Genomic DNA, 22,179 nt, shown 5'->3' with positions numbered 1-22,179 from the left:
CGTTTTTATGTCTGCTCCAGTTTAAGAGGAAACACCTTTTATGACGTAGTGATATAAGTCATGTGGCGTAAATTCAGCTGGCTGATTCTTAATGTCACCATCAACAAACCTCAACTAACACTAGCTTGACTTGTAAAAGTGGAACCCATCTATATCGACAAAAACAACTTATGAAAACAATTTCAGTCATTCAACACTCCCGTCCCTCATTCCCAGCATCCGTCGTGGCGGCGCCCTGAGAGATTAAGAGACGCGGTTGCAAAGGTCAAGACTTCAGGTGTTCTGTCCTCGAAGGCTAATATCCTCCAACTTTTAGACGCATCCCTCCTCCAGCACACATGAATCAACCGATTATCAAAGTTGTGGGATAGTAGCTCTCAATGACTAGACGCAGATTATAGTTACTGTAGATCCTAATAATCTCCAATTGTTTAGTAATGAAGATAATCCAGATGCCTTACATCCAGTAAGGTTTTACTCTTCGGAGGTGATTGAAAGTCTGATTTAGCCAGAAATAGGAAGTTGTTCCTTAATATCGATAAAGTACGAGTCATAAGTGAAATAAGTTTAATAAGTCATACGTTTAATAATCTGGAACAAGACATTTAATGTTTTACACATCTTTCTGAAAAGTTGCCTGTAAATTAGTTTTGTCTCATTTCAAGTTTGCCTAGACATTTGGTCTAGAAACTAGACCAAAAGTACTTTAGTTTTTCCAGTGTGGATGACACATAATTTTGAAGAAACATTATTTGAAAATATGAGCTGAAATAAAATGAGTAAATCTGAGCAAACCATCAGATACTTCCTCATAATAATCTGAGTGCAGTATCTCCTTGGAAACAGTGAAGACTGTGTATTGTTTTGCCTGAAATAATCTTTTACACTCCTGCATTATTTAAGCTATTTGTGTTTCTCTAACATTTAGCATCAGATCTATTTTTGCCACCTGTCCAACATACAGTAAAGATGCCACTAGTAACTGAAGCACGGTGTCAGCCTGCCCTCTTGTGACCAAATGAAGAATTTCACCTGACTTTTAATTTCCTGTCAAAGCAGTCACAATTTCCGTAACCATCTACGGTTCGTTAGCTTTAATTATTTTAAAATGAAAATTTGTCACCCCTAATTATTTGATATTGCTTTCAACTTAACTAACATTGGCTATTTGTTTTTTAAGTTAAATTAAAAACAGTTTCTAATTATCTGCAGAAGAAGAAAACTCTTCAGTCGAGGAGAGATTCTTTAAAATGCCATGAGTCGCGTCACATTGGAGAAAAGTTTTGAAAGAAACTCCAGAATAAAGATTCCAAGCAACAGAAAACTAAATATTATATGTTCTGTCATTGTAATCTGTTCTTTGGAGGATAAATTTACACCGTATTACTCTGAGATATGACTCCTGCAGAGCTGACAGCCCAGATAAATGGCAGGAATCATGTCTTTAACTCCTCCTCTAAAGGTCTTTCTCTCCCAGGAGGCAAAGGGAGAAGATGTAGCATGTGTGCAGGTTTTGCATGCAAATTAACTGCATACCTTTAAAGCCTTTTTGTAGATCCTTGTGATTCTTCTGAGGCCTGTCAGCCAGTTCCTACCACATATAAAACTGCATTTAATTTAGAATAAAAAATTATTTTGACACATTTCCTTTAAACATGCTCTTATTTTTTTACGTCCACGATCTAAACTTTGCTTTCTATTTCTCTATTTCCCCTGTTTATCCATCAGTCTCAACTTTGACTAAACTTGAGGTTTGGGAGAATTGGCAGCACTACTTTGGCAATTTTATATTAACTTTAGGTGATAAACGCTTCCTTTTTTGTGATTTTTAGTACCGTATTCGAATGACCAACTGGTAATAAGTATTAATGCACAATATGTTTGGTACATCACCAGTCAGCCAATGGCTGCTTTTCTGTTAACCATAAAATTGTGCAAATTGAAATTACAAAAGTAAATTTGCTTAATACAAATGCCAATTTTGGGGAAAAAAAGAAAATTTGTTTTTGCTTTGTACAAGTCACATTTCTGTTACTACTGACAGAAACGCCAAAGAAGACGACAGGAAGTGATAGGAAGATGGTTTGTTTTTTGTCTGGCTTCACCAGTTCATAAAAAGTTGTCATTCTAACGTGTTAAATTCATAGCTTTTCGCCGCCTACAATCTCCCCAAAACGCCGCTCCCAAGTATAAGAAGTTTGTTTCTCTTAACTCCTGAATAAAACGACGTCTCCTCTGATTGGCTGATTAGTGCCGAGGCTGAATTATGAATATATCTCATGTAACTATTTATTTACATCCATCGCTGGCATGATTTTTAGTGACTTATCGCATGGACATGCTTATTCATGTGTGATTTTTAATTTAATTTTATTATTTAATGGAAATGCCACAATTGCACAATTGTGGATGGGGGTTGGGTGGGAGAGGTTGTCATTAGTGGAAAATTGACAAAAATTTGCACACTTTTGAAATGGAAATGCAGCTACCAAAACTCTAAACATGAAAAATCTGTATTAGCCAAGAATAACATTTAAATGTCCAATTTAACACAACTAGTTTCAGGATTTTATAAAATGTAATTTCTAAACTATCAAGTTTAAATTAGGGCTGGATGAATTGGCTAAACAATTTAACCCAATACAATAATTTCATATCAGTCTATTGATAATTATTGATTAGTTTTTTTGTTTTGTTTTAAATATCTGAAATACTAACAAACTGGTGGCAGGACTTTTCTTGTTTTATCCAGCTTTCACTCAGCAAAGTTTGGAAACCTTGAACTGTTACTCAACAGGTTGTTGCTAAGTCACCACTGAATGAGTTGCTAGGTAACCACTGAATGAGTTGCTAGGTAACCAACGAGTGAGTGGGTCAGTTGATTCCACCAACTTTTCTTAGCTGGCCTTCAGAGGTTGAGACTAAAGTCTTTGCTCTGCCTACATCTCCCAGAATGCTGTGCGGTTCTGGATAGGAGTTCAGTGAATACTCTATTAAGACGTGTTATGTATTATTGGTGATCTATATTATTGATTTTCTTCTTTTTTCAGCTTTCAGTTCAATAATTAAGGTGGGGAAAAATCTTTCCTCATCTGAGGATCAACTTTAATTGTTGGATATTTATGCAAAACTATAAAACTGAGCATCTGCAAGGCAGGCGAGGTCAGGATTTAACATTTGAAATTAGCTTCCCATCAGTGGCTTCCCCCTCTTTTTTTTTCATTCCCATCCTCATTTGCGTGACACATTTTGTCAGACTGTTGTCGTGTTTGAGGCTTCGTCGTTTTAACTCCTGTCTCAATCTTTCTCTCCCAGCAAAAAGCCAAAGAGACCTCAGAGACAGAGGCAGCAGAACAACCGGCTCAAGCCGCTAACGCTCGCCTACGACGGGGACACGGACATGTAGAGCCGCTCCACCTGTCACACAAACCCCTCCATGACAGCGAGCGATGTTTGCAGCGTGAATGGACTCACTTATTCCGATTTGATTTTCCTTAACCAGAACCTTCATGACCTCCAGTTTGCTCAATGAAATGCCTTTTATTTTTAAACTGAGAGTCTCCAACTCTTTCACCCCCGCGCTTTCCTGAAAACGCTGACTAGCTGGAGGCTTTGGACGCTCTGACGGTTTGTATGTTGCCAAAAGTCACCGCAGGGAAGAAGAGGAAGAGGAGGAGGAGGAGGGAGAGGAAAATCTCCATCAAAAGGTTTGGATTCCTTTTTCTTCCCTCAATCCTCAGCTGGGTTTCGACTCAAATCTCCTTTTTCCCCCCCAGTCTTTTTATTTCTGCTTGATTCAGAGGCCTGTTTGTGGGATAAACTGATCGGCGGCCTTCACCCTCGCTTTGTTTCAGGCGCTACATTGCACTATATTAGTGCAGCATGATATGCACACGTGACTTCTACCTTTTATTGCCATAAAACACTGCCTCTTCCACAAACACAACGGATGGGAAACAACCGGAGAGACCCACCAGTAAATATCTGTATAGGTTTCATTTCTCAGATTTTTTTGGGGTTTTTTTGGTTGTAGTAAAAGTAAATCTTTTTGTGGTTTGTAGATTTCGTTGGGTGTTTGTTTGTTTTTGTTTTTTTTTTCCCCAGATGTAAGTATGAGCATTTTATAAATTGAATAAATTAATTTTCTTGCGGTTTAGCTAAACTGAAACGTGTCCTGGAGAGAAACTGAAGCCATTCATGTCATGCAAACATCATTTCTGCCTTACTGGTAACCAATCTACTGCTCTTACTGGTAACCGCTCTTACTGGTAACCGCTCTTACTGGTAACCAATCTACTGCTCTTACTGGTAACCAATCTACTGCTCTTAGTATTTGATCTGGCAAATATTAAACACAACAGAAGAAGCAGACAAAAAAACTAAACAAACCAACTCTCATGTAATAACAGTGTTATTATAAATGCTCCAGTCTCACTACAATGAGATAATATACATATATATATATATACATATAAATAAAATACACTGTACAGATGAACTATACAATATGTTAATAAGAATATGCCTCTGACTTCAGTGTAAAAGCAAACTGGTGTGGAGAATGTTTACTTTTTTTCGTGAAATTTGTAAATAATGACTTTTTTATTTTTTGGAGAAAAAAAAATCAAAAGTATGTGTAAATTTATTTTGTATCGCACAGAAAATGTTAGTTTGAATATTGCGAAGTGGGTGTATGATATTGCTGATTGTTGTTACTATGATGCAAGTTGTATGTTGTGACCAAGAAAACTAAAAAAAAAATAAGAGGGGAAGAAAAAGAGAAACTCGAAGAACTGGTTGTTTTGTACAGGTTGTTCATATATGGAAAGAATTACTGAAAATAAACGCGGACTCGGCTGCAAACACAAACTTATTGTGATGGAGTCGTTTCTGAAGTCTCACCAGTTTGCAACACTTTACAACACGACTAAATAGGTCATAGAGATGTTTATAAGCCATTAATAACAGTTTGTTATGCATTAATTAAGGGTGCAAAGGAGACAAATATACCGGCGTTGCATCTAAAGGTGTTACAGTAAACATTTCTTACTATTCTGTAAGAACAATAAGCATTTCTAAAATTAAGTTTTTAATCTATAGTTTCCTTCTCAGCTGTAGTTAATGCATAATAAACGGTGTTTAGAGATGAATTAATATAATTTACTATTTAGCAGCCGTCTATGATGGGAGCCTCATTGTAAAGTGAACAAAGAAGGTCTGATTTACAGCTCAGCCACTAGGTGTCGCTGTCCTGCAGCAAAAGTTAGTTTATTTCTCTGCAGCACATTTGGACCAAAGCAGAGCTGCATCATTTTACAAACTAACTACCAGCTCAGATTTCACTGCACTCCTGTTACATTTACTGACAATCTGCACTGATTTTACCTCTTTATGAACGTTAGTACATTTTTATATTTGGAAGTTATGCTTATTAAGGCAGTGCAATGACAGAAAATCTTGTGTTGAGGGCTACACTGCAAAAACAAATCTTGCCTGTTATTTTTGTCTAGTTTTTAGTGCAAATATTTTAGTATAGTTGAAATAAAACAAAACGTACTTTTCAGCAACATAGGAGCTTGTTTTACCTAAACGATTCTTTAATATCAATTAAAAATGACTAGTTCTATTAGATTATTTCACTTATAACATTTTTCCTGCGTTAAGTTATCTTCCAGTGGAGCTGGTACTTCATCAGTATTAAAGAATTATTTAAAACAAATTCCTACGTCTCGCTAAAAAGTTACTTCTAAGTTAGTTTTGTCTTATTTCAGGTGTACTGAGATATTTGCATAAACTGGACCAAAAATAATTGGTAAGATTTTGTTTTAGCAGCGTTTAAGTTTTAGTTTTTCTAATTCATTTAGTTTTTATTACTTATGAGTAGTTTTAGTATTTTCATACTTTGGTTAATTTTGGTTTTTGGGTACATAAACCCAATGAAAACCCAACAAGTGACAATATTTTCAAAAAATGTATTAAGTTATTGTTTAACTACTAACTGACTGAAAACTGAATTTTTTCTCCCAATTGTTTCTTTTTTAATGTAAATAATGTAATGTAAATACGATTGTTTTTTCAACATTAGTGAAATATTCCCAGAGTTTTGTGCATAAATAAACGTCGCTCTGCTGCTGGAATAAACACAACTTCAATAAACCCACCAACTTTTTTCCATTAAACATTTTTCTCAAAATAATCGTCATTAATTGCATCGTATCTGCAGCAGATCTCAGATGAAGCCTCAGTGTTGCAGAAGCAGATCTGTTCTAAATGGATCCAGATCCCAGGGAAAATCTTCCAGCTTTGTTTGGTTTGTGATAAAAAATCACTGAATGAGCTAAAGGTGAATATTTTTCACACGTTAAACATTTTAGAAGAAAAATATCAGATTTTGAAATGAAACGGATCCATAATTTGAGAAAAAATAACTTTTAAGAAGTCATAATGTTTTTGTTTTTTGTGATTTTCCATGAATGTGTGTTTTTTATTTTTAGGAGAACCTGCATCTCCACCTGCTCTACATCCAGCAGATGGAGATAAAAGATGCAGGCTTTTCCTTGGACGGGGAACAAAAGATGCTATCGGACTTTTCTGCCGGGTCTAATGATTTTATCCACTCAAGGTTATAATTTAGAAGTTTCTCTTTCCTCTGTTTTTCAGTTCAGAAGCAAGCTGAGCATTAGATCCATCCTCACTGCAGAAGGTTTTCCAGAATTTATTCTGTTTCCTAAAAATCCTTCAAACTATTTACTGTTTTTATTTTATGCAAAAAGGCCAAAGATAATCGATTGAAAATGCTTGAATTTTATTAATTCACTTAAATTTTCAGAAAAATATTTTATTTTTCCATCACCAGATCAGTTTTCCTGTTCCTGCTCAAACGTTTCCCCACAGCATCATGTTGCCAAAACCGTGTTTTTTGTTTTTCCAGCAAATGTTGGCCAAAAGGTAAAATTTTTGTACTTTCTTCTGAAAATGTTTATTGTTTCCTTAAAGGTTTGAGATACATCAGCCTGGAGTGGCTTCGCTGTTTCCACTCTGAACAAAAACTGATGTTTGTCACTATAAACGGAAAGAAAAGGAGAAAATTTAAGACAAAAAAACTGAAATTTTGAAATTAATTTCAGAAATGCTCAAGAAAAAAAACAAGGTAACTGCTGAGTTTCAAAAGTCGAAAATTTTTGACCTTTGAAACTTTTCTCTGATTTTTTTGCTTTTCAACCTGAGAAAAGTAAGTGGTTGTTTCTAAAAATAATTACGTTTTTTCCCCTCATATTTCTGAGATTATTTTCAGTATTTCAGATATTTTTCCAGCACATTTTTCTGACTTTGTGAGCTCAGAGATAAACTGTTTTTTCTTTTTTTTTCTTTTTCTGGAAAATTACTGAGATTGAAATAAAAATTTCAGATTTATTTTTAGCAAATTTTGAAAATTTCTGGGTTCGAAAAGTTTTTGTTTCTTTGTAATAAAAACAAGATTAATCTGAAAATTTTAGATTTGTTTCTATCAAATTTTTGACTTTTCAAACTTTGGTTTTTTCTTAAATTTTTTAGTTTTTGGCAGAAATGTCCTTTTTTCTGTCCAGAATGGCCTTAAAATGCGGTCATTGAACTTCCTTGTTGCTGAAATTTGCTACACAAATAAACTTGATTTATTTGAAAGCTGCATAAAGAATAAAACATGGAGTCATTTAAAATCATTGTTCCCAGATGAAGCGAGCAGAGGTCATTCCCGCTGACCACCACTAGGTGTCAGCACTCAGTGATTCAAAAAGAAAAGTTGTCTCTCAAAAATCAATACTGTGAGGCTCCCTCCCTCTTTTCCACTCTGTTTCTCTCTCTGTCCTCCCCAACTCTCTCCCTCCCGGTATAAAACATCGCTCCACGCCGACAATCAGACGTGAAAACGCCTCCGTTGTCACCGCAGTGCCGCAGAAGCCCTCCCGTTTGCCCGGCTGATGCCTGGATGACCCCCGCCTGGATCATCGCCTCCCTCACTCCTTGAGTTTGACAGCTGATTGTGGCTCATCCAGCAGGAGATTCTCCTCCGGTTTTCTCTTCTTTCTCCCTGAAATGAGGCGAACGGCGGACATGAAGAGCACATGTCTGTGGGCCGCCGCTGCACTGCTGTCACTCAGCTCTCTGGTGAGTTAAATGTCATTTTGATTTGACCTTCTCTGCTATTTGCATTCTTCGTTTTCAGATTTACAGCAATTTTATCTGTTGAAATACTCCTTTAGCAGATGTTTTCAGCAGAAACTAGAAGTGTTGCGGACTTTAAATGAAAGAAAATCTTCTCCAGCGCTTTTTTTCCCAGTTTCTCCCATTTTGCAGATGTGGTTTGGAAAAAGTATATCTGACAGGGCGAAGGAGAACAGCCTGAGCCCATTATGACAAATACACCAGAATGCTTGCAAGCTCAATGCCTTGACAGTTTGTGACAACCCAATTCCTTTAATCCCTGAAGAGACGGTAACCCTTCACCCGCTGATAAATCTGTCAACAAAGCAATCAAAGCGGAGCAGGAGCCACTCCCCTCTCCGACACCAGCAGAAAATATTCCATAAACTTAATCCCTACAAACTTGACTGGCCTTAAAAAGCTCCTGTGGTGTTATCTGTGTTTAATTTGCATAGTGATGGAAAGAAGTCAATTACTATTAATTATTCCCTACAACTTAATACCCATTATCGAATTGAATTCACCGTCTTGAAAACCATAAACTCAATTTCACAGCTGACTAAGCGCACTAATCATTTCGCCCCCCTCCTCCTCTTATTTCCTTCCTTTTCTTATTTTATGGCGCCCATCCTGCTTTAAAGGAAAAACAATTCCTCGACTTCACCAACAGCAGCGGCGTTCCCTATCATCTGTTTCTCCTTCTGTCATAACAAACCAAAACCAAACATTAATTATAAGAGCAGGGATAATTTCTTATGATGATTTCCGAGCATCACTTGACAGGAGAGTGTGTGTTTTTTTTTGTGTGTTTTTTTTCTACAGACTGGGCTGCCAAATTGCTTTGCCATGCTTTAATGGGATGATCATAATTGTTTCGTACTTGCTGCATCCTAAGCTTTCGCCTGGAGCTCCTTCAACAGATTGACAGACCCATGGGAACCTCGCAAACTTATTTTGGCCGCCTTTGAACCAAGTCGTGTGTGAAATAATATGATTATGCGTTTTTCCTCTGGGTAAGTTGGAGAACTAGTGGCCAGGGTTTCTTCTTCTTCTTCTCCTTAAATATCCCGCAGTCTGTCCGCGCTCGGTATTTATCCTCCTCTGAAGTCACGGTGGGTAATCGTGCCCTGGCCTCTTAACGCGCCGCGGCGGCGAAACGACGCTCGACTCATCCCCAGCTGCCTGTGATGTCTCGACACACTTCCTGATTTGTCATCATCTCTGACCCCCCCCTCAGGTATCGCTTTGATATCACCTGAAACTCTCGGCGGGGGTCAAACGCCCCCATTTGATCCATCATCTGGACGACAGGAGGCCGAGACATGGAGGTTAAATTCGGTGGAAAATGATCGTTTCCCCGAAGCGGCCAGCAGAAAAAAAAAATATTTAAGAGTGTTTAACTTCCTTCTTATCGTATCATAAAAGATTGAATGAATTTTAGCTTCTCAGGACATCTACACTGCAAAAACGCAACATTTTACCAAGTAGATTCTAGTGGAAATATCTTGGTTCACTTGAAATCAGACAAAACTAACTTACAAGTGACATTTTAGCACAAAATATGAGCTTATTTTAATTAAATAATTCCTTAATGTGCAAATTATTCCACTGAAAACGTGAGAAAAATGTTTTGTTATAAGTGAAATAATCTGCAAGTGGAACTAGTAGGTTTTTTTTAATTAAAATTAATGAATTATTTATATAAAACAAGCTGCTATATTTGATGAAAAGTTACTTATAAGTAAGTTTTGTCTTATTTTTTGTTTTGCCAAGATATTTGTTCTAGAAACTAATCCCTAATTTTGGTCTGGTTTCTAAATCCCAGCTGACCAAATATTGTGAAGGTGAATGATTCTGAGGTCAAACTGAACATTCATCACTGCAAAAACACAAAATCTGAAAGTATTTTTGGTTCAGTTTCTAGTGCAAATATCTCAGTTAAAGACAAAATTAACATACAAGAACATTTTCTGAAAGTTTAAGTAAATAATCCTTTAATATTGATCAAAAAGTGCTACTTCTACAGGAAGATTATTTAAATCTTAAGACATTTTTCCTATAAGTGAAATTTTTTTTGTTTGAGTTCAGTTGACCTCAAAATAGTTGAGACCAAATCCAGATTATTTATCACTTGAATTATTTTTGCATTAAGTTGGACCATTTTTAACTATTTCACATTATAAGGTTGAAGTTTTTTCCTATTTCTGATCACCTTTTTGTCCGTTTACGTTTGGTTCCTTTACAGTTTAAATTATAACGAGACATTTTTCCCAGGTTGTAAATTAAATAATCTGCCGGTTGAACTAGAACCTTTTCATCAGTATTAAGGAATTAAATGCATAACTTGCTGCAAAGTTACTTGTAATTTACTTTTGTCTCATTTCAAATGTATAAAGATATCTGCTTTAGAAACTGGACCAAAATATTTTGTAAGATTTAGTTTTTCCAAAATCACATAACCTGGAGCCTAATGTTTATTCAGTATATAGGAGCTGGTTTTAAGTAAATAATCTCTTAATATTGATTTTAAAACGTGGTGGTTCCACCGACAGGTTATTTAATCTGGCAGATTATTTTCTGCCAGAGAAACTAGTACTTTTTGTTGATATTAAGGAGTTATTAACTTAAAGGAAGCTCCCATATACCTGTGAGATAACTTTCTTTCCTTTTCAGTGAGATAAGACGTTTACGATTTAAAAATACTTGTTGTGTTTTTGCAGTGTAGGAATCCTAAATGTGGTCTGAATCAGACTGTGTGTGTAAAGTGGAGCTTTGGTCAAACTCGCGCCTCCTCGCCCTTTAAGTTTATCTGATTTACCTGAACCCCACCAGGTGATCAAATCTGCTGCATTCATTTGTCAAATCTCCGGATGGACGACATCCGTTAATTTTCCGGAGTGCACAGCTTCCAATCAAGGCTGCAAAGTGGCTTCCCAAATCTTCCATCAGCCTGTTCGCGTCTCTATTCTAGCTACAAATCTTCCCTCCACACGCAGCAGCCACAACATCCAGGTAAATGAAAAGTGACACACACTTTCATTCTTCCTCGCAGGGTTTTTTGTGTGTGTGTGTGTGTGTGTGTGTGTGAGCCCACCGCAGTGTCGCCTGGCTCCTCCAGCGGTTCTATTAAAGGTTGGGATTTGTTGGCGGTTCGGGGGTCCGGCCCATAGAATCTCCTCCGCGCTCCCGGGGGGGTTGGGGGTTGTTTATCTTCCCGTTTCAAAGAGCGGACGCCTGCGCCTTATCACAGCCTCGCCAAGAGTAGATAGCATTTAGGTTTGTCCAACAAGCCCGCCTGCACGCTGCATCTGGCAATCTGAGAGTCGTTTCTTAAAGGACTCCGGCATGCCGATGCCGTTTGCCGTTATCTCGCCGAGGGATTCTGCCTCGTAAGCTGAACATATAGGAATAATATTAACAGGCGGTTAAATGGGGTTTTCAGGAGGGGTGCAGAATAAAGTGGAGGGAGAAAAGTTGCCAAATAAAAAGTAGAAGAGTTTTTAGTAGCAACAAATTGTGTTGTTGCTGGTCAGTTTGCTTAAAGAGCTGACTTTTCAAGAAAATCGTGTTCAAAACATGCAGCTTTAAAGCTTTCAGGGTTTTTCCTGTTTATTTTGAGAGATTTTTGTATAAATCATTTTTTTAATCCGTTTTCTGTCGTCTCCATCCGTTTCTGCTACGGCTGAAACGATTAATCGTGACTAATCGATTATCAAAATAATTGCCAACTAATTTAGTGATCAATTAATCGTTAACTGGAGTGTACAGACTAAAAAATTTGCCATTTGCTGCAAAAACAATAATCTGGGAAGCAATTAATTAAGCCAAAACTGTAAAAGAAATAAATAAAATAAATGTTTTGCAAGCAAATTGTGGTCAAAACCTGCAGCTTTAAAACTTTCAAGGTGTTTCTATTTATTTTTGAGAGATTTTTATATAAATTGTTTTAATTTTTCTTTTGCCCTGTCCTGCTACAGATGAAACATTTACTCACTTATCGAAATAATCGTCAACTAATATAGTAATTGAGTAATTGCTGACTGGAGTACACAGGTTCTAAAAAAGACAATTTGCTTAAAGAACAACACACTCGGATCAGTAATTCAGCCTGTGCAAAAAATCTGTTTTTTCAAGGAAATCACTCACAACATGCAGCTTTAAAAGTTTTAAGGTTTTTATGTTTATCTTGTATCTGTTTTCTGTTGTTTCCGTCTGTTCCTGCTTGGGCTGAAACGATTAATCGTGATTAATCAATTCAATTTAGTGATCAATTAATTATTGAAATAATTGTAAACTAATTTGGGAATCAGTAAATCATGAACTGGAGCGCACAGACTCTATGAAAGCCATTTACTGGAAAAAAGAAAAAAAAACACAGCACACGCAGAGCAGTAAAAACTTTGCAAAAATGTTTTGGTTTTCCAAGAAAATCATGTTGATGCATCATAGAAATTATGAAGCGTTCACTAAAGGAAAGCTGCTGTTGCATTTTAGGCAGTGAAATGTTTTTCTTATTTTAAAAAGGAACTGAATTATTTACATATCGGCATCTTTTAATGTATTTACATGCGATTAATCGTTAGAATAACCGATTAATCGTTACTGAAATAAGATTGACAAACGTAAGATAGGCAGCCACCTTCAAGAAAAGTCAGATAAAATAAATGAAATATGGCTGGAGTGCATTTAAGTTATTTTTCATACTGCCAGGTTTTACTATAAGAAGGCAGAACAGTGGATTTAAAGGGCACTACTTCAGGACAGTAAATGGGATTTTTTAAAGTTTATGTGTAGCTGATATTTTTACAGTATTGTTTTGATGTTCATAAAGACTATGCCTGCTTAATCATGAAGTTTTTGGATTCTTTTAGTGAAGAAATTTCTGTGAACATTTTTCTTTCTGGATAATTTATGTGAACATGTTTCCCTGTTCTCTGTAGTTAGCATTAATATTAACCCAGTCCCACTGCCATGGCTTTTATACTCCTTTTTACTGTTCAAACATGCTTCGCTGAGAGTTTTAGATTATTTATTCGCTTTTCTTCGCTGTGATGTCATCTCTCTTGGACGTTAACAGACAGACTGTATTTAGAGGCGTCCCACAGCTTTCTTCTCCAGACGTACGTTGATTTTTGATCATGCACATCACGTCTGAGTGATGGATTCCCCTTGATTTGTTGTTAAAATGGCAACAAAGAGTTCCTTCAAATTTGAATGAACCTAATTTCCCTACTTAATGAATTTCAGCTCATCTTTGTAGCCTTAAAAACTCTTTAACAATTAATTTATTCTCCACTTAGTTGCAGAATGAATTACAACTAATTGATTTTTTTGTTTAAACTCTGCTTTGTTTCCAACACATAAACGTTAATACTATTTCCTACATCTGATGATTAGTTTTATTTTAAGTTTCGAGTATAAATACATTTTTTATAACAGCTTTAGCGTCCGGCTGTAAACTCCATTTGTAAAAACACTAAAAATGCTACAACATATTTAACCATCAACTTTTGGAATGTTTTTTCCCACTTTTAATCATGATGCATTAATTTTTACTTTAGCTTAGCATAAATGCTACCTCATTTGTTTTGATTTTTGGCCGTGAGTTCTGTGCTGAAATATTTTACTACCAGGTAATAAATCTGATGTTCATGTCGTCATATTACATTTTCTCTACATTTGATCAGAAGAAAATGTGTAATATTTTATATTAATCACCTATCAAATTTTATTTGAGTCCTTTTGTCTTTTCAGAACCTTTTCCATTTTGCGCTTGCTAGCTATGTTAGCTATGCTAGCTTGGTAAATTTGACTGGCAGCTAATCAGAAAGATGAGTATGGGAAATAACATGTCAGTAAGTTATTTTAACTTATTTTAAAATTAGAAATGAAAACAGATTAGATTTTACATTTAAGAAATCTAAAAAATATATATATGTTTTATAAATGTATGATTAAAACATTTTGATTTTTTAAAATTTTTTAACAGATTAGATATTATTTTTATTTTTTTAATTGATGGGATTTCATGTTTCAAATTAAATATTCGATTAAATTTTTCCATTTATGCATTTTCCCCCCCACATACTGAGGCCCTCTCAGCACTCCCTGGCGGCCTCCCAAAGGCCCGCAGCCCCCATTTTGAAAAACACTGGTTTAGCGAACAGAGGCTTCAGTTTTAGTTTTCAGTCTGGATTTGGTGCTACCTTCTCAAAACATTTAAATTCTGTTTTTTATATTGTGCCAACACACACAATGAACAAATATTTAGTCAATTTAATCCAATCATATCGAGAGATTAAAAGTTAATTACACACAGTTTGATCCTAAAACACAAAAATAAAACCATTTGAGCTGCCAAAATTAAAGTCTACAATGGTCAAGCTTCTTTTTTTTTTTAAAAAAAGGTTTCATCTGAAGTTAATAATGAAGATAATTAAGTGCGGAGCTAATTCCACCTTTAACAACAAGGGGATATTGTTTATCCTTGTGTGATATTCATTAAAGCACAGTATTGACAAACCAATATCTGTTAAGCCCAGAGTTATCAAAGTGCCACTGTTGACCTTTACGCTGCCAGCTTTGTTGTTCCTCCTCTTTCTGCGCTCGGCAGCATTTCTTTCAGGCACATCCACGCCTCCCTTTGTGCATCGCCGGAGTGTTTCTCCAGTTTTGGCCCCTCGGTGTGCCGGCGCAGTCAGTCGGTGTGTTCCGGATGTAAACGTTGCTTTAGTCAGGACTGCCTCTGATCTGCCTAATCTCCCCGGGCGGGATTACAGGTTGGGCTCTAATCCGTGAAGTGGGGGTCTCTGTCAGTGTGCCTTCCTAATCTAGAGACTGTCAGGTGCTTTAGATGAAAGCTAATTGCATGTCACAGTTTGGGGACCAAACATAGCGCTGGCGACAACAGAGAGGAGGAATTAGGTGCGAGGATGACTGGGCACACACACTTCAGACGTTCTCTGGAAAATTTGATCATCTTAGAAGAAAACGGAGATTAAATCCTCCCCAAGAATTTCAGTCGCAACAAACATCAACAAGTAACTCAGAAACTGAATATTTTGGGTCTGTGTTTCGAAAGAAAGGCAAGTGAAGTTCCTTCCAGGATTTGTGTAGTTCAGAAAATATTCCTCGCATGTAGGCGTTAAAAATGCTGCATCCACACAAACACGAGTCCCACTTTCAGTGATTAGTATGACAGGCATTGAAACCAGCTCTAAGCTGCTCCCCAATATCCCAGGATCTGGTTTCAGGACTCCGCTGAGAACAGAAACCCAGTTACAGAGACGCATCAGTAATTACTGAGCTACCAAAACGATATTTCATTTGGTGATTAGAGACTACAGTCTTTCAACAACTCAGAATAGATACAGTCATGAGAAATAAATGAGCTTTACAGCCTGGATGGCAAGACAAAGGTCCATTAGGAGACAGTTTATTCTTTTACGATTACTGAAAATAAATTAAACAGGCGTGGGAGCACGTTTGGTGTCGTTTGACCTTGGTCGTTCCTGCCAGATCACAAACACATTGTGTCAAGTTTTCTGCTGTGATTTCCTTTAAAATCTCCAGTTGTTTCAATTATGTTTGTTATAAAATAGATTGAAGTCTGAACAAATACAAATATTCCTAAACATTTCTCTTGCCTTATCAAATTCACTTTAAAACATCTACATTGTGGCAAGATGAGACGCTATCGTTTCATTAACAGACAAAAATCTTTGTCTGAGCGCCCTACAGTTTTCCTTTAATGCTTCTGTGAACAGGTTAGGAAAGTCTACCCGCTATACAAAACACATTCATTACAGTTTTTGCATACAATCATTCTTTAGATAATGAGATTTTAGTTTGATCAGTTCTGCGGATTCAGAGCTCCTTTCAGAACGAGCTGTTTTAGGGCGTCTTGTCACTTTAAATCCAACAAGCTGCTGCTGGTCACGTGTCCAACTCTACGTTTACACCCATTTGTAAAAATAGCTGCAAAAAGATGCTCAATTCAACCATACATTTTTGAAAAACAGAAATGGTAAAACCAGCTGGCCGAAAGTGCTGGAACTCTGCTGGGGTTGCTAGGTAACGGGTGGAACTTTGCTACTGGGGTTGCTAGGTGACAGGTGGAGCTCTGCTACTGGGGTTGCTAGGTGACAGGTGGAGCTCTGCTACTGGGGTTGCTAGGTGACAGGTGGAACTCTGCTACTGGGGTTGCTAGGTAACGGGCTGGGCTTTGCTGGGGTTACTTAGGTGAACAGGCAGCATTGATTTGTGACTCAGCATTTGGAAAATTTTTGAAGCGGCACTCTTTCCAGACACCAGAAAACATTAACTTGATGCCAAAAAATATTTTGTGTTTTTTTAAGTGCTTGGGCTGATTTTAGAAACGGTAAAGACTTAAAGGGAAGTATGAAAACATGTGGTGACTCAACGACCCAAATGGAAACAGAAAAACGTCCAAAATGTGAGCTTGGCATAACAGATCCCATTTAATAAAAGAATCCAGCTGTAGATGTTTTGTGCTTCTAGAGGCGAAAATGTTTAGATTTAACTCCACTTGTGAGGCTGCACTAAAGAAACGTTCAGGTTGAAAGATCGCAGTGGCAGAGATCACGGTTCGCTCCCATCGGGACATTCGTCATCGAGGCCTCCTCTTCAAAACAACTGGAGGCCATCTTTTCAAACCGCTGCACTCTGAAGCCAAGTGCATGAAATGAACGCAGCTCCTGCAAACAGTTTACTGCACGCAGTCTGACCTTCACTGCTACAATGTCATTCAGTGAACTTTCGGAAAGAGAGAAGACCTTATTCTCGGCGCATCGATCGCTGCGTGAAAAGTACAAAACGTAAACGCTCCGACCAGATGGATCTACTGTCACGCCGTGCGGCTGCCGCGCGGACATCACTGTCACGCGTCTCTGCGGGGTGCGAGGGAAATCTTCGCGCTCTCATCTGTGCGATTGTTAGAGGAGAGGCAGAATGAGCCATCAATCATCCATTCAGGGCACATTCGGCAGGTAATAGTCCGCTGTTGGATCACGTCTGCAGCAGAGACGCGCGTCATTCATCTCAGCATACGGCAGAAATACCCCTTTAATCTTGATTAGGACGTTTTCACACACTGTGAGATGTAGTTACAGCTTTAACCGATATGTCACAGGTGCTGACAGGTGGGACGAGGCACAACTGTTGGTGTTTTCTTGGTTTTGTTTTTAGAAAATTATTATAATAAATAAAATTATACTATTTTTATATTAAATATTAAAGGACAACATGTAAATGTCTACTATAACCAGTTGAAATACCTTTAATTAATTTTTGGTCAAACCTAAACATGGTTATTTTAATTATTTATAATCCTGCTGCTTTAAGTTTTTCCAAAACTCAAACTTTATAAATCTACAAAAAAAACTTTTACAACCTTTAACTTAATGTTCTGGACTTATTGTTGACCTCAGTAGAAAAGTAAAGGATATCCGGACAAACATTTCTTTGTTTTAGGCTAAACAAGGAGTGATACTTGGCTTTGGTTTTATTTACAAAAATAAACTTATTATTAAATGCTCTCATATTCTGTGTACCTTTTTTAATTCCTCCCATATTAAAACACAAATATATATTTTTCGGAACATAGTTTAACACATTAGGAACTCTACTGTAACGAGAAAAATCATTTAGTTTCAGAGCTTTTTTGTTTAGAATAAAATTAATTTAATCAAACCTACAGTATGGTGCTTTAAATTAGTCATTTCTGTAATGAAAAACTGGGCTGTATGCATCTATAAATCATTCCATGATGACAACAAAACTGAAAAATGACTTTTGCGTCAGTCACTGTTTTAACAATATGAACTATTTTCATTTTGCTTTGAGTTTATTAAACAGTGAACTTCAAGCCTGGCTGTAGAATATTTTCATTCTGAGATATTTTATCTGCAGTTCTGCCAACACTGTTAATGAAAAACCACAGCTTATCATAGCTCTTCTGTTTTTCATCAAATAAGAAGCATAAAACAAACAAACAATGGAAAATCTGTTAGTTCTTGTGTAACATTAGGTACACACACACACACACACACACTTGATTTGCATGTATTAAAATTTTATCACCGTCAACAAAACAGATTTCAGCTAGTGAGCTCCTCAAAAGAAGTTTTAATCATTTTCTCATTTATTGTTAAAAATGTTTATATTCAATATAAAATTAGCCTTAAATAAATGAAGGATATGTTCTATTCGTTTTCTGTAACGTCTTATTTCTGGCCAGGATTAGAGTAATTCAGATTAACAAATGAGAGAGCATTTACCCCAGAAGCCCAAACCACCTCATATTCACACTTAAAGGGGACATATTATGCAAAATTCACGTTTTCGCCTGTTTTTATACTTTCATTTGGTCCTCAGCTGCATATAAAAACAACCCCGATGTTTTTTGGACGTAAGTTGATGCGTTTTTGTGTCTGGAACATGAGTTTCAAAAACCTCCCAATAAGTCACATTCAGTGGGCACTGTGCCGTTACCTAGCAACCCCAATGGAGCTCCTCTTGTCGCCTAGCAACCTGAGCTTCACTCCAACACATTTGTTCAGCTGGTTTTACCATTGTATGCGCTGTACAATGGCTGCTGGAAAAGACAAGTGTTTTGTTGTTGACTTGCCATCCAGAATCCATTTGCTACATTCTTGTTGGTTGTGCAGGAGGCTCCACTTCTGTTTTTCAGAGATGAATACGTGTATAAAACCGTACATCTTTCTTTAGTTCTTTCCTTTGGTTTTGTTTGCATTTCCTTCTAGTTCATGTAAAGCACTTTGAACTGGCATGTTGCTGAAGATGTGCTATATAAGTAAAATTACTTTGTAAATGCGCATCGTTTGCAGCCATTTTCATGGGCTAGTGTAAATGTTGAGTCGGGGGGCGTGGCCAGCAGCAGTTTATTTGGATTTAAAGTGACAAGAGGCCCTAAAACAGATCATTCTGGAAAGAGTTCAAAATAAGCAGAACCAAACTAAAATCTCGTCATCTAAGAATGATTTTGTGCAAAAGCATTCTTGTGAACATTCGACCTATCCTAACCTGTTCAAGGAAGCATTTAAAGGTCACCTTTAAAATGTAACAAACTCCTTATTAAAGCATAACTATGTGTGGGACCTGAGAGTTGTTTGGTCGAGACGAGGGAAAGCACTGTTGTCAACTTAGCAACTTTTCTAGCAACTTTAAAAAGTAACTAAAAACGTATTATTGGAGACTTTGGCAATAACACAAACCACCAACTGCTCTGCAGTAATTGTCTTGACTGAACGAGAAGAGTAGTAGCAGTTTAGAGTTTCTATTTGACCTATTAAGTGTCTTTTAGACTTTGAGTGGAAAGAATACCAACACAGAGCTGATCATTGTGCCAAACATTTGAGTGTTTTGTAGCTGGAAATAAAAAAATAGTTTCAAGACAAAAGAAGTTCAAGGATTTTGAGGCCATTGGTATAAAACCAAACATTCTAGATATTGAAATATTTAACAAATACACTTTGAACTGGTGATGCTCAAATTGGTCTATCAAGTGAAACATTATGTCCTTGATCTGCTCTGATCGGTTAGACTAATTGTATTTTCTTTTCGTTGTGGAACCTTTTTTTGGTTTTTAAATGCAAAACATGATGCACTTTGATATGCAAAATAATTGTTTTCTGTTTGATTAGCAAATTACTACCTCAGTTAACTACCAATTAAAGTGTTTATGTAGTTTGATAAATACAACTTGATTTGCATGTCTAACCCAAAGTTTTAGTTCAGATATTATAGGAAACTTGTATTCAGTATTCAGTCAGTGAAAGTCTAATTGGCGCTTCTCTGCTTCCAACATTCATTAATTAGAGTTATAATTAAAAATGGCAATGAAAAAGATGCTGACGATTACCAGGCTTGGGTAATTTAAAATTGTGTGAAGTATTTAACAGTAATCCGTCTTTTGATCTCCTATTGGACAGATTCCCATGGTGCTCCCCAGCTGAATGCTGCATTTAACTTTTCATGTTTGTTTTTCCAGGTGACCAGTGCTGACTCACCTCACTCAGGAAGTTCGGACTTGAGACAGAGCTCCAAATCCAAAGTGAAGACGTACTGGACTGAAAGCAACAAAGCGGTCTCCATCAGTCGCCTGCTGTCTCAAACCATCTACGGGAAGGAGAACTTCACCTCGGTGGACCTGAATTACGACGACTCGGACGCCTACTCCAAACCGGAGCAGTGGAACTGGCTTTACAACGCTTCAACTCCGCGCGACCCGCGGCCTCGCACGAAAAGACGGCCCATCGTCAAGACCGGGAAGTTCAAGAAGATGTTCGGCTGGGGCGACTTCCATTCAAACATCAAAACCGTGAAGCTGAACCTCCTCATCACCGGGAAAATAGTGGATCACGGCAACGGCACATTCAGCGTCTACTTCCGGCACAACTCCACCGGCCAGGGCAACGTTTCCGTCGGGCTCGTTCCCCCGACGAAGGCGGTGGAGTTCCAGGTCCATCCGCAGCAGCAGCAGCAGCACTTCCACCAACATAACCACAACCAGCAGCAGCAGACGGTTCTGGAGACCAAAGACACCAAGCTGTTCAACTGCAGGGTGGAGTACGAGAAGGTGGAGAAGGGCACCAGGAACTCGCTGTGCGCCCACGACCCGTCACAGAGCTGCCCACAGGAGCAGACGCAGAGCCACGTGTCCTGGCTGTGCTCCAAACCCTTCAAGGTCATCTGCATCTTCATCACCTTCTACAGCACCGACTACAAGCTGGTCCAGAAGGTCTGCCCGGACTACAACTACCACAGCGACACCCCCTACCTCCCCACTGGGTGATCACATGACCGAACACGAAGGGAGAAAGACACACCGTCTGCCGGGCCACGAGTCCAACTTCAGATGTTGACAAACTTTTGTTTTGTTTTGTTTTTCTTTAATTACAACAGACGTATCCTTGTGAGAGGAGGAGGAGTTCGTTAGGGAAGCACTTCTAGGATTGCAATACCGTTAATAAATGCATAGCTGCTTATGGAAAGGAAACTCAAGCAAACTGTGAACATGCACCGATTGTATTTATGTAAATATTCTGGACTGCAGCACACACAAAAAAATGGTTTTATTAACATTTTTTTCCTCTCCAGCTAATTTACTTGTTTAGGTTGATGGTGTATTTCCGTCTCAATCATGCTTTGTGTCTTCTTCAATCAGTCTCTGGTAATCTTTGCAAATGCATAAATGTCAACGCAAATAAGAAGAATCTGTCAGCACGCGTTAGGAGGGCGTAATGGAAAAGGCAAACATTATTTGGAGTGGTGTTATTTTCCGCAGTGTGGTTCGTTAAGAGTGAGTGTACCTCTCTGATGTCGTCATCGGACTCTCATCCATGTTCATGCATGAACCGAATGTGGTGAACGGCTAAATAAGGCCCGTTTATATTGTCATTTTATTGCACCTGTCAGAAGAAATCTTCGTCAAGTCTCAGCTGCGACAGGAAACAAGGCAGAAAACAGTTCTTCTGGTTTAATTCTGTGTTGTGTGTTTGAGGTGACACTGAATGACACCATCTGGGAGCGCCAAACAGATCAAAAATGTTGCAATAAATAAATAAAAGTTGCAGAAGACATGAAAGATGACAGAGATGCAGAAGGTTATTTTCTGTGCAAAAAATAACTGAGCTCTAAATCAGTTTCTCTTTAAATGTTTTTTTTTTCTTTTAAATGTTGCATAAAACAAAAATGGTGTAATAAAATCCAGCTCCTGCTACACAACAAGGAGCCGGTAGAGAAATATGTAATCAAGTATTTATTTGGTACACTGCAAAAACAGAAAGTCCAAATATCTTAGAAATAAGACAAAACTAGCTTATAGGTAACTTTTTGTCAAGACATAGGAGCTTTCTGAGTTAATTACTCCTTAATATTGACGAAAAAATACCAGTTTATTTCACTTAAACATGGGAAAAATATCTTATTGTAAATTAAATAATCTGCCAATAGAAC

The 22,179-nt window shown here is 37.5% G+C and overlaps 2 protein-coding genes and 1 long non-coding RNA gene across 5 annotated transcripts in view; 2 read left to right on the top strand and 1 right to left on the bottom strand.

The window, feature by feature from the left end:
• Nucleotides 1–4,869, top strand: part of thsd7ab (thrombospondin, type I, domain containing 7Ab) — a 224,633-nt gene extending 219,764 nt beyond the window's left edge. Inside the window, exon 28 of the mRNA XM_007573511.2 lies at nucleotides 3,316–4,869. Coding sequence (XP_007573573.1) covers nucleotides 3,316–3,406 — 91 coding nt within the window. The 3' untranslated portion in view covers nucleotides 3,407–4,869. The remainder of the gene's footprint in view (nucleotides 1–3,315) is intronic.
• The window catches only part of LOC103152864 (uncharacterized), a 36,349-nt gene that overhangs the window by 8,702 nt on the left and 5,468 nt on the right, over nucleotides 1–22,179 (bottom strand). The window lies entirely within an intron of this gene.
• LOC103152863 (neurexophilin-1) lies at nucleotides 7,591–22,108 on the top strand. Of its 2 annotated transcripts, XM_016661505.1 has the most exons (3): nucleotides 7,591–8,145; nucleotides 20,213–21,064; nucleotides 21,149–22,108. In XM_016661505.1, exons 1-2 carry the CDS (start codon nucleotides 8,074–8,076, stop codon nucleotides 21,014–21,016), a joined length of 876 nt encoding a protein of 291 aa, XP_016516991.1. In that variant the 5' UTR covers nucleotides 7,591–8,073; the 3' UTR covers nucleotides 21,017–21,064; nucleotides 21,149–22,108. The 2 variants fall into 2 exon arrangements, with proteins under 2 accessions (XP_016516991.1, XP_007573575.1); XM_007573513.2 differs by having other exon boundaries at nucleotides 7,594–8,145; nucleotides 20,213–22,108.

Source organism: Poecilia formosa, unplaced genomic scaffold (genome assembly GCF_000485575.1).
Source record: "Poecilia formosa unplaced genomic scaffold, Poecilia_formosa-5.1.2 Scaffold331, whole genome shotgun sequence".
NCBI classification, from domain to species: Eukaryota; Metazoa; Chordata; class Actinopteri; order Cyprinodontiformes; family Poeciliidae; genus Poecilia; species Poecilia formosa.
This window is presented reverse-complemented; position numbering and strand designations above follow the sequence as displayed.

Excerpts from the sequence above, each read along its gene's own strand:
- LOC103152863 (XM_016661505.1), top strand. The coding sequence starts at position 8,074 with ATGAGGCGAACGGCGGACATGAAGAGCACATGTCTGTGGGCCGCCGCT. Across the intron at positions 8,146-20,212 it reads TGCTGTCACTCAGCTCTCTG|GTGACCAGTGCTGACTCACC; the intron begins GTGAGTTAAATG and ends TTGTTTTTCCAG.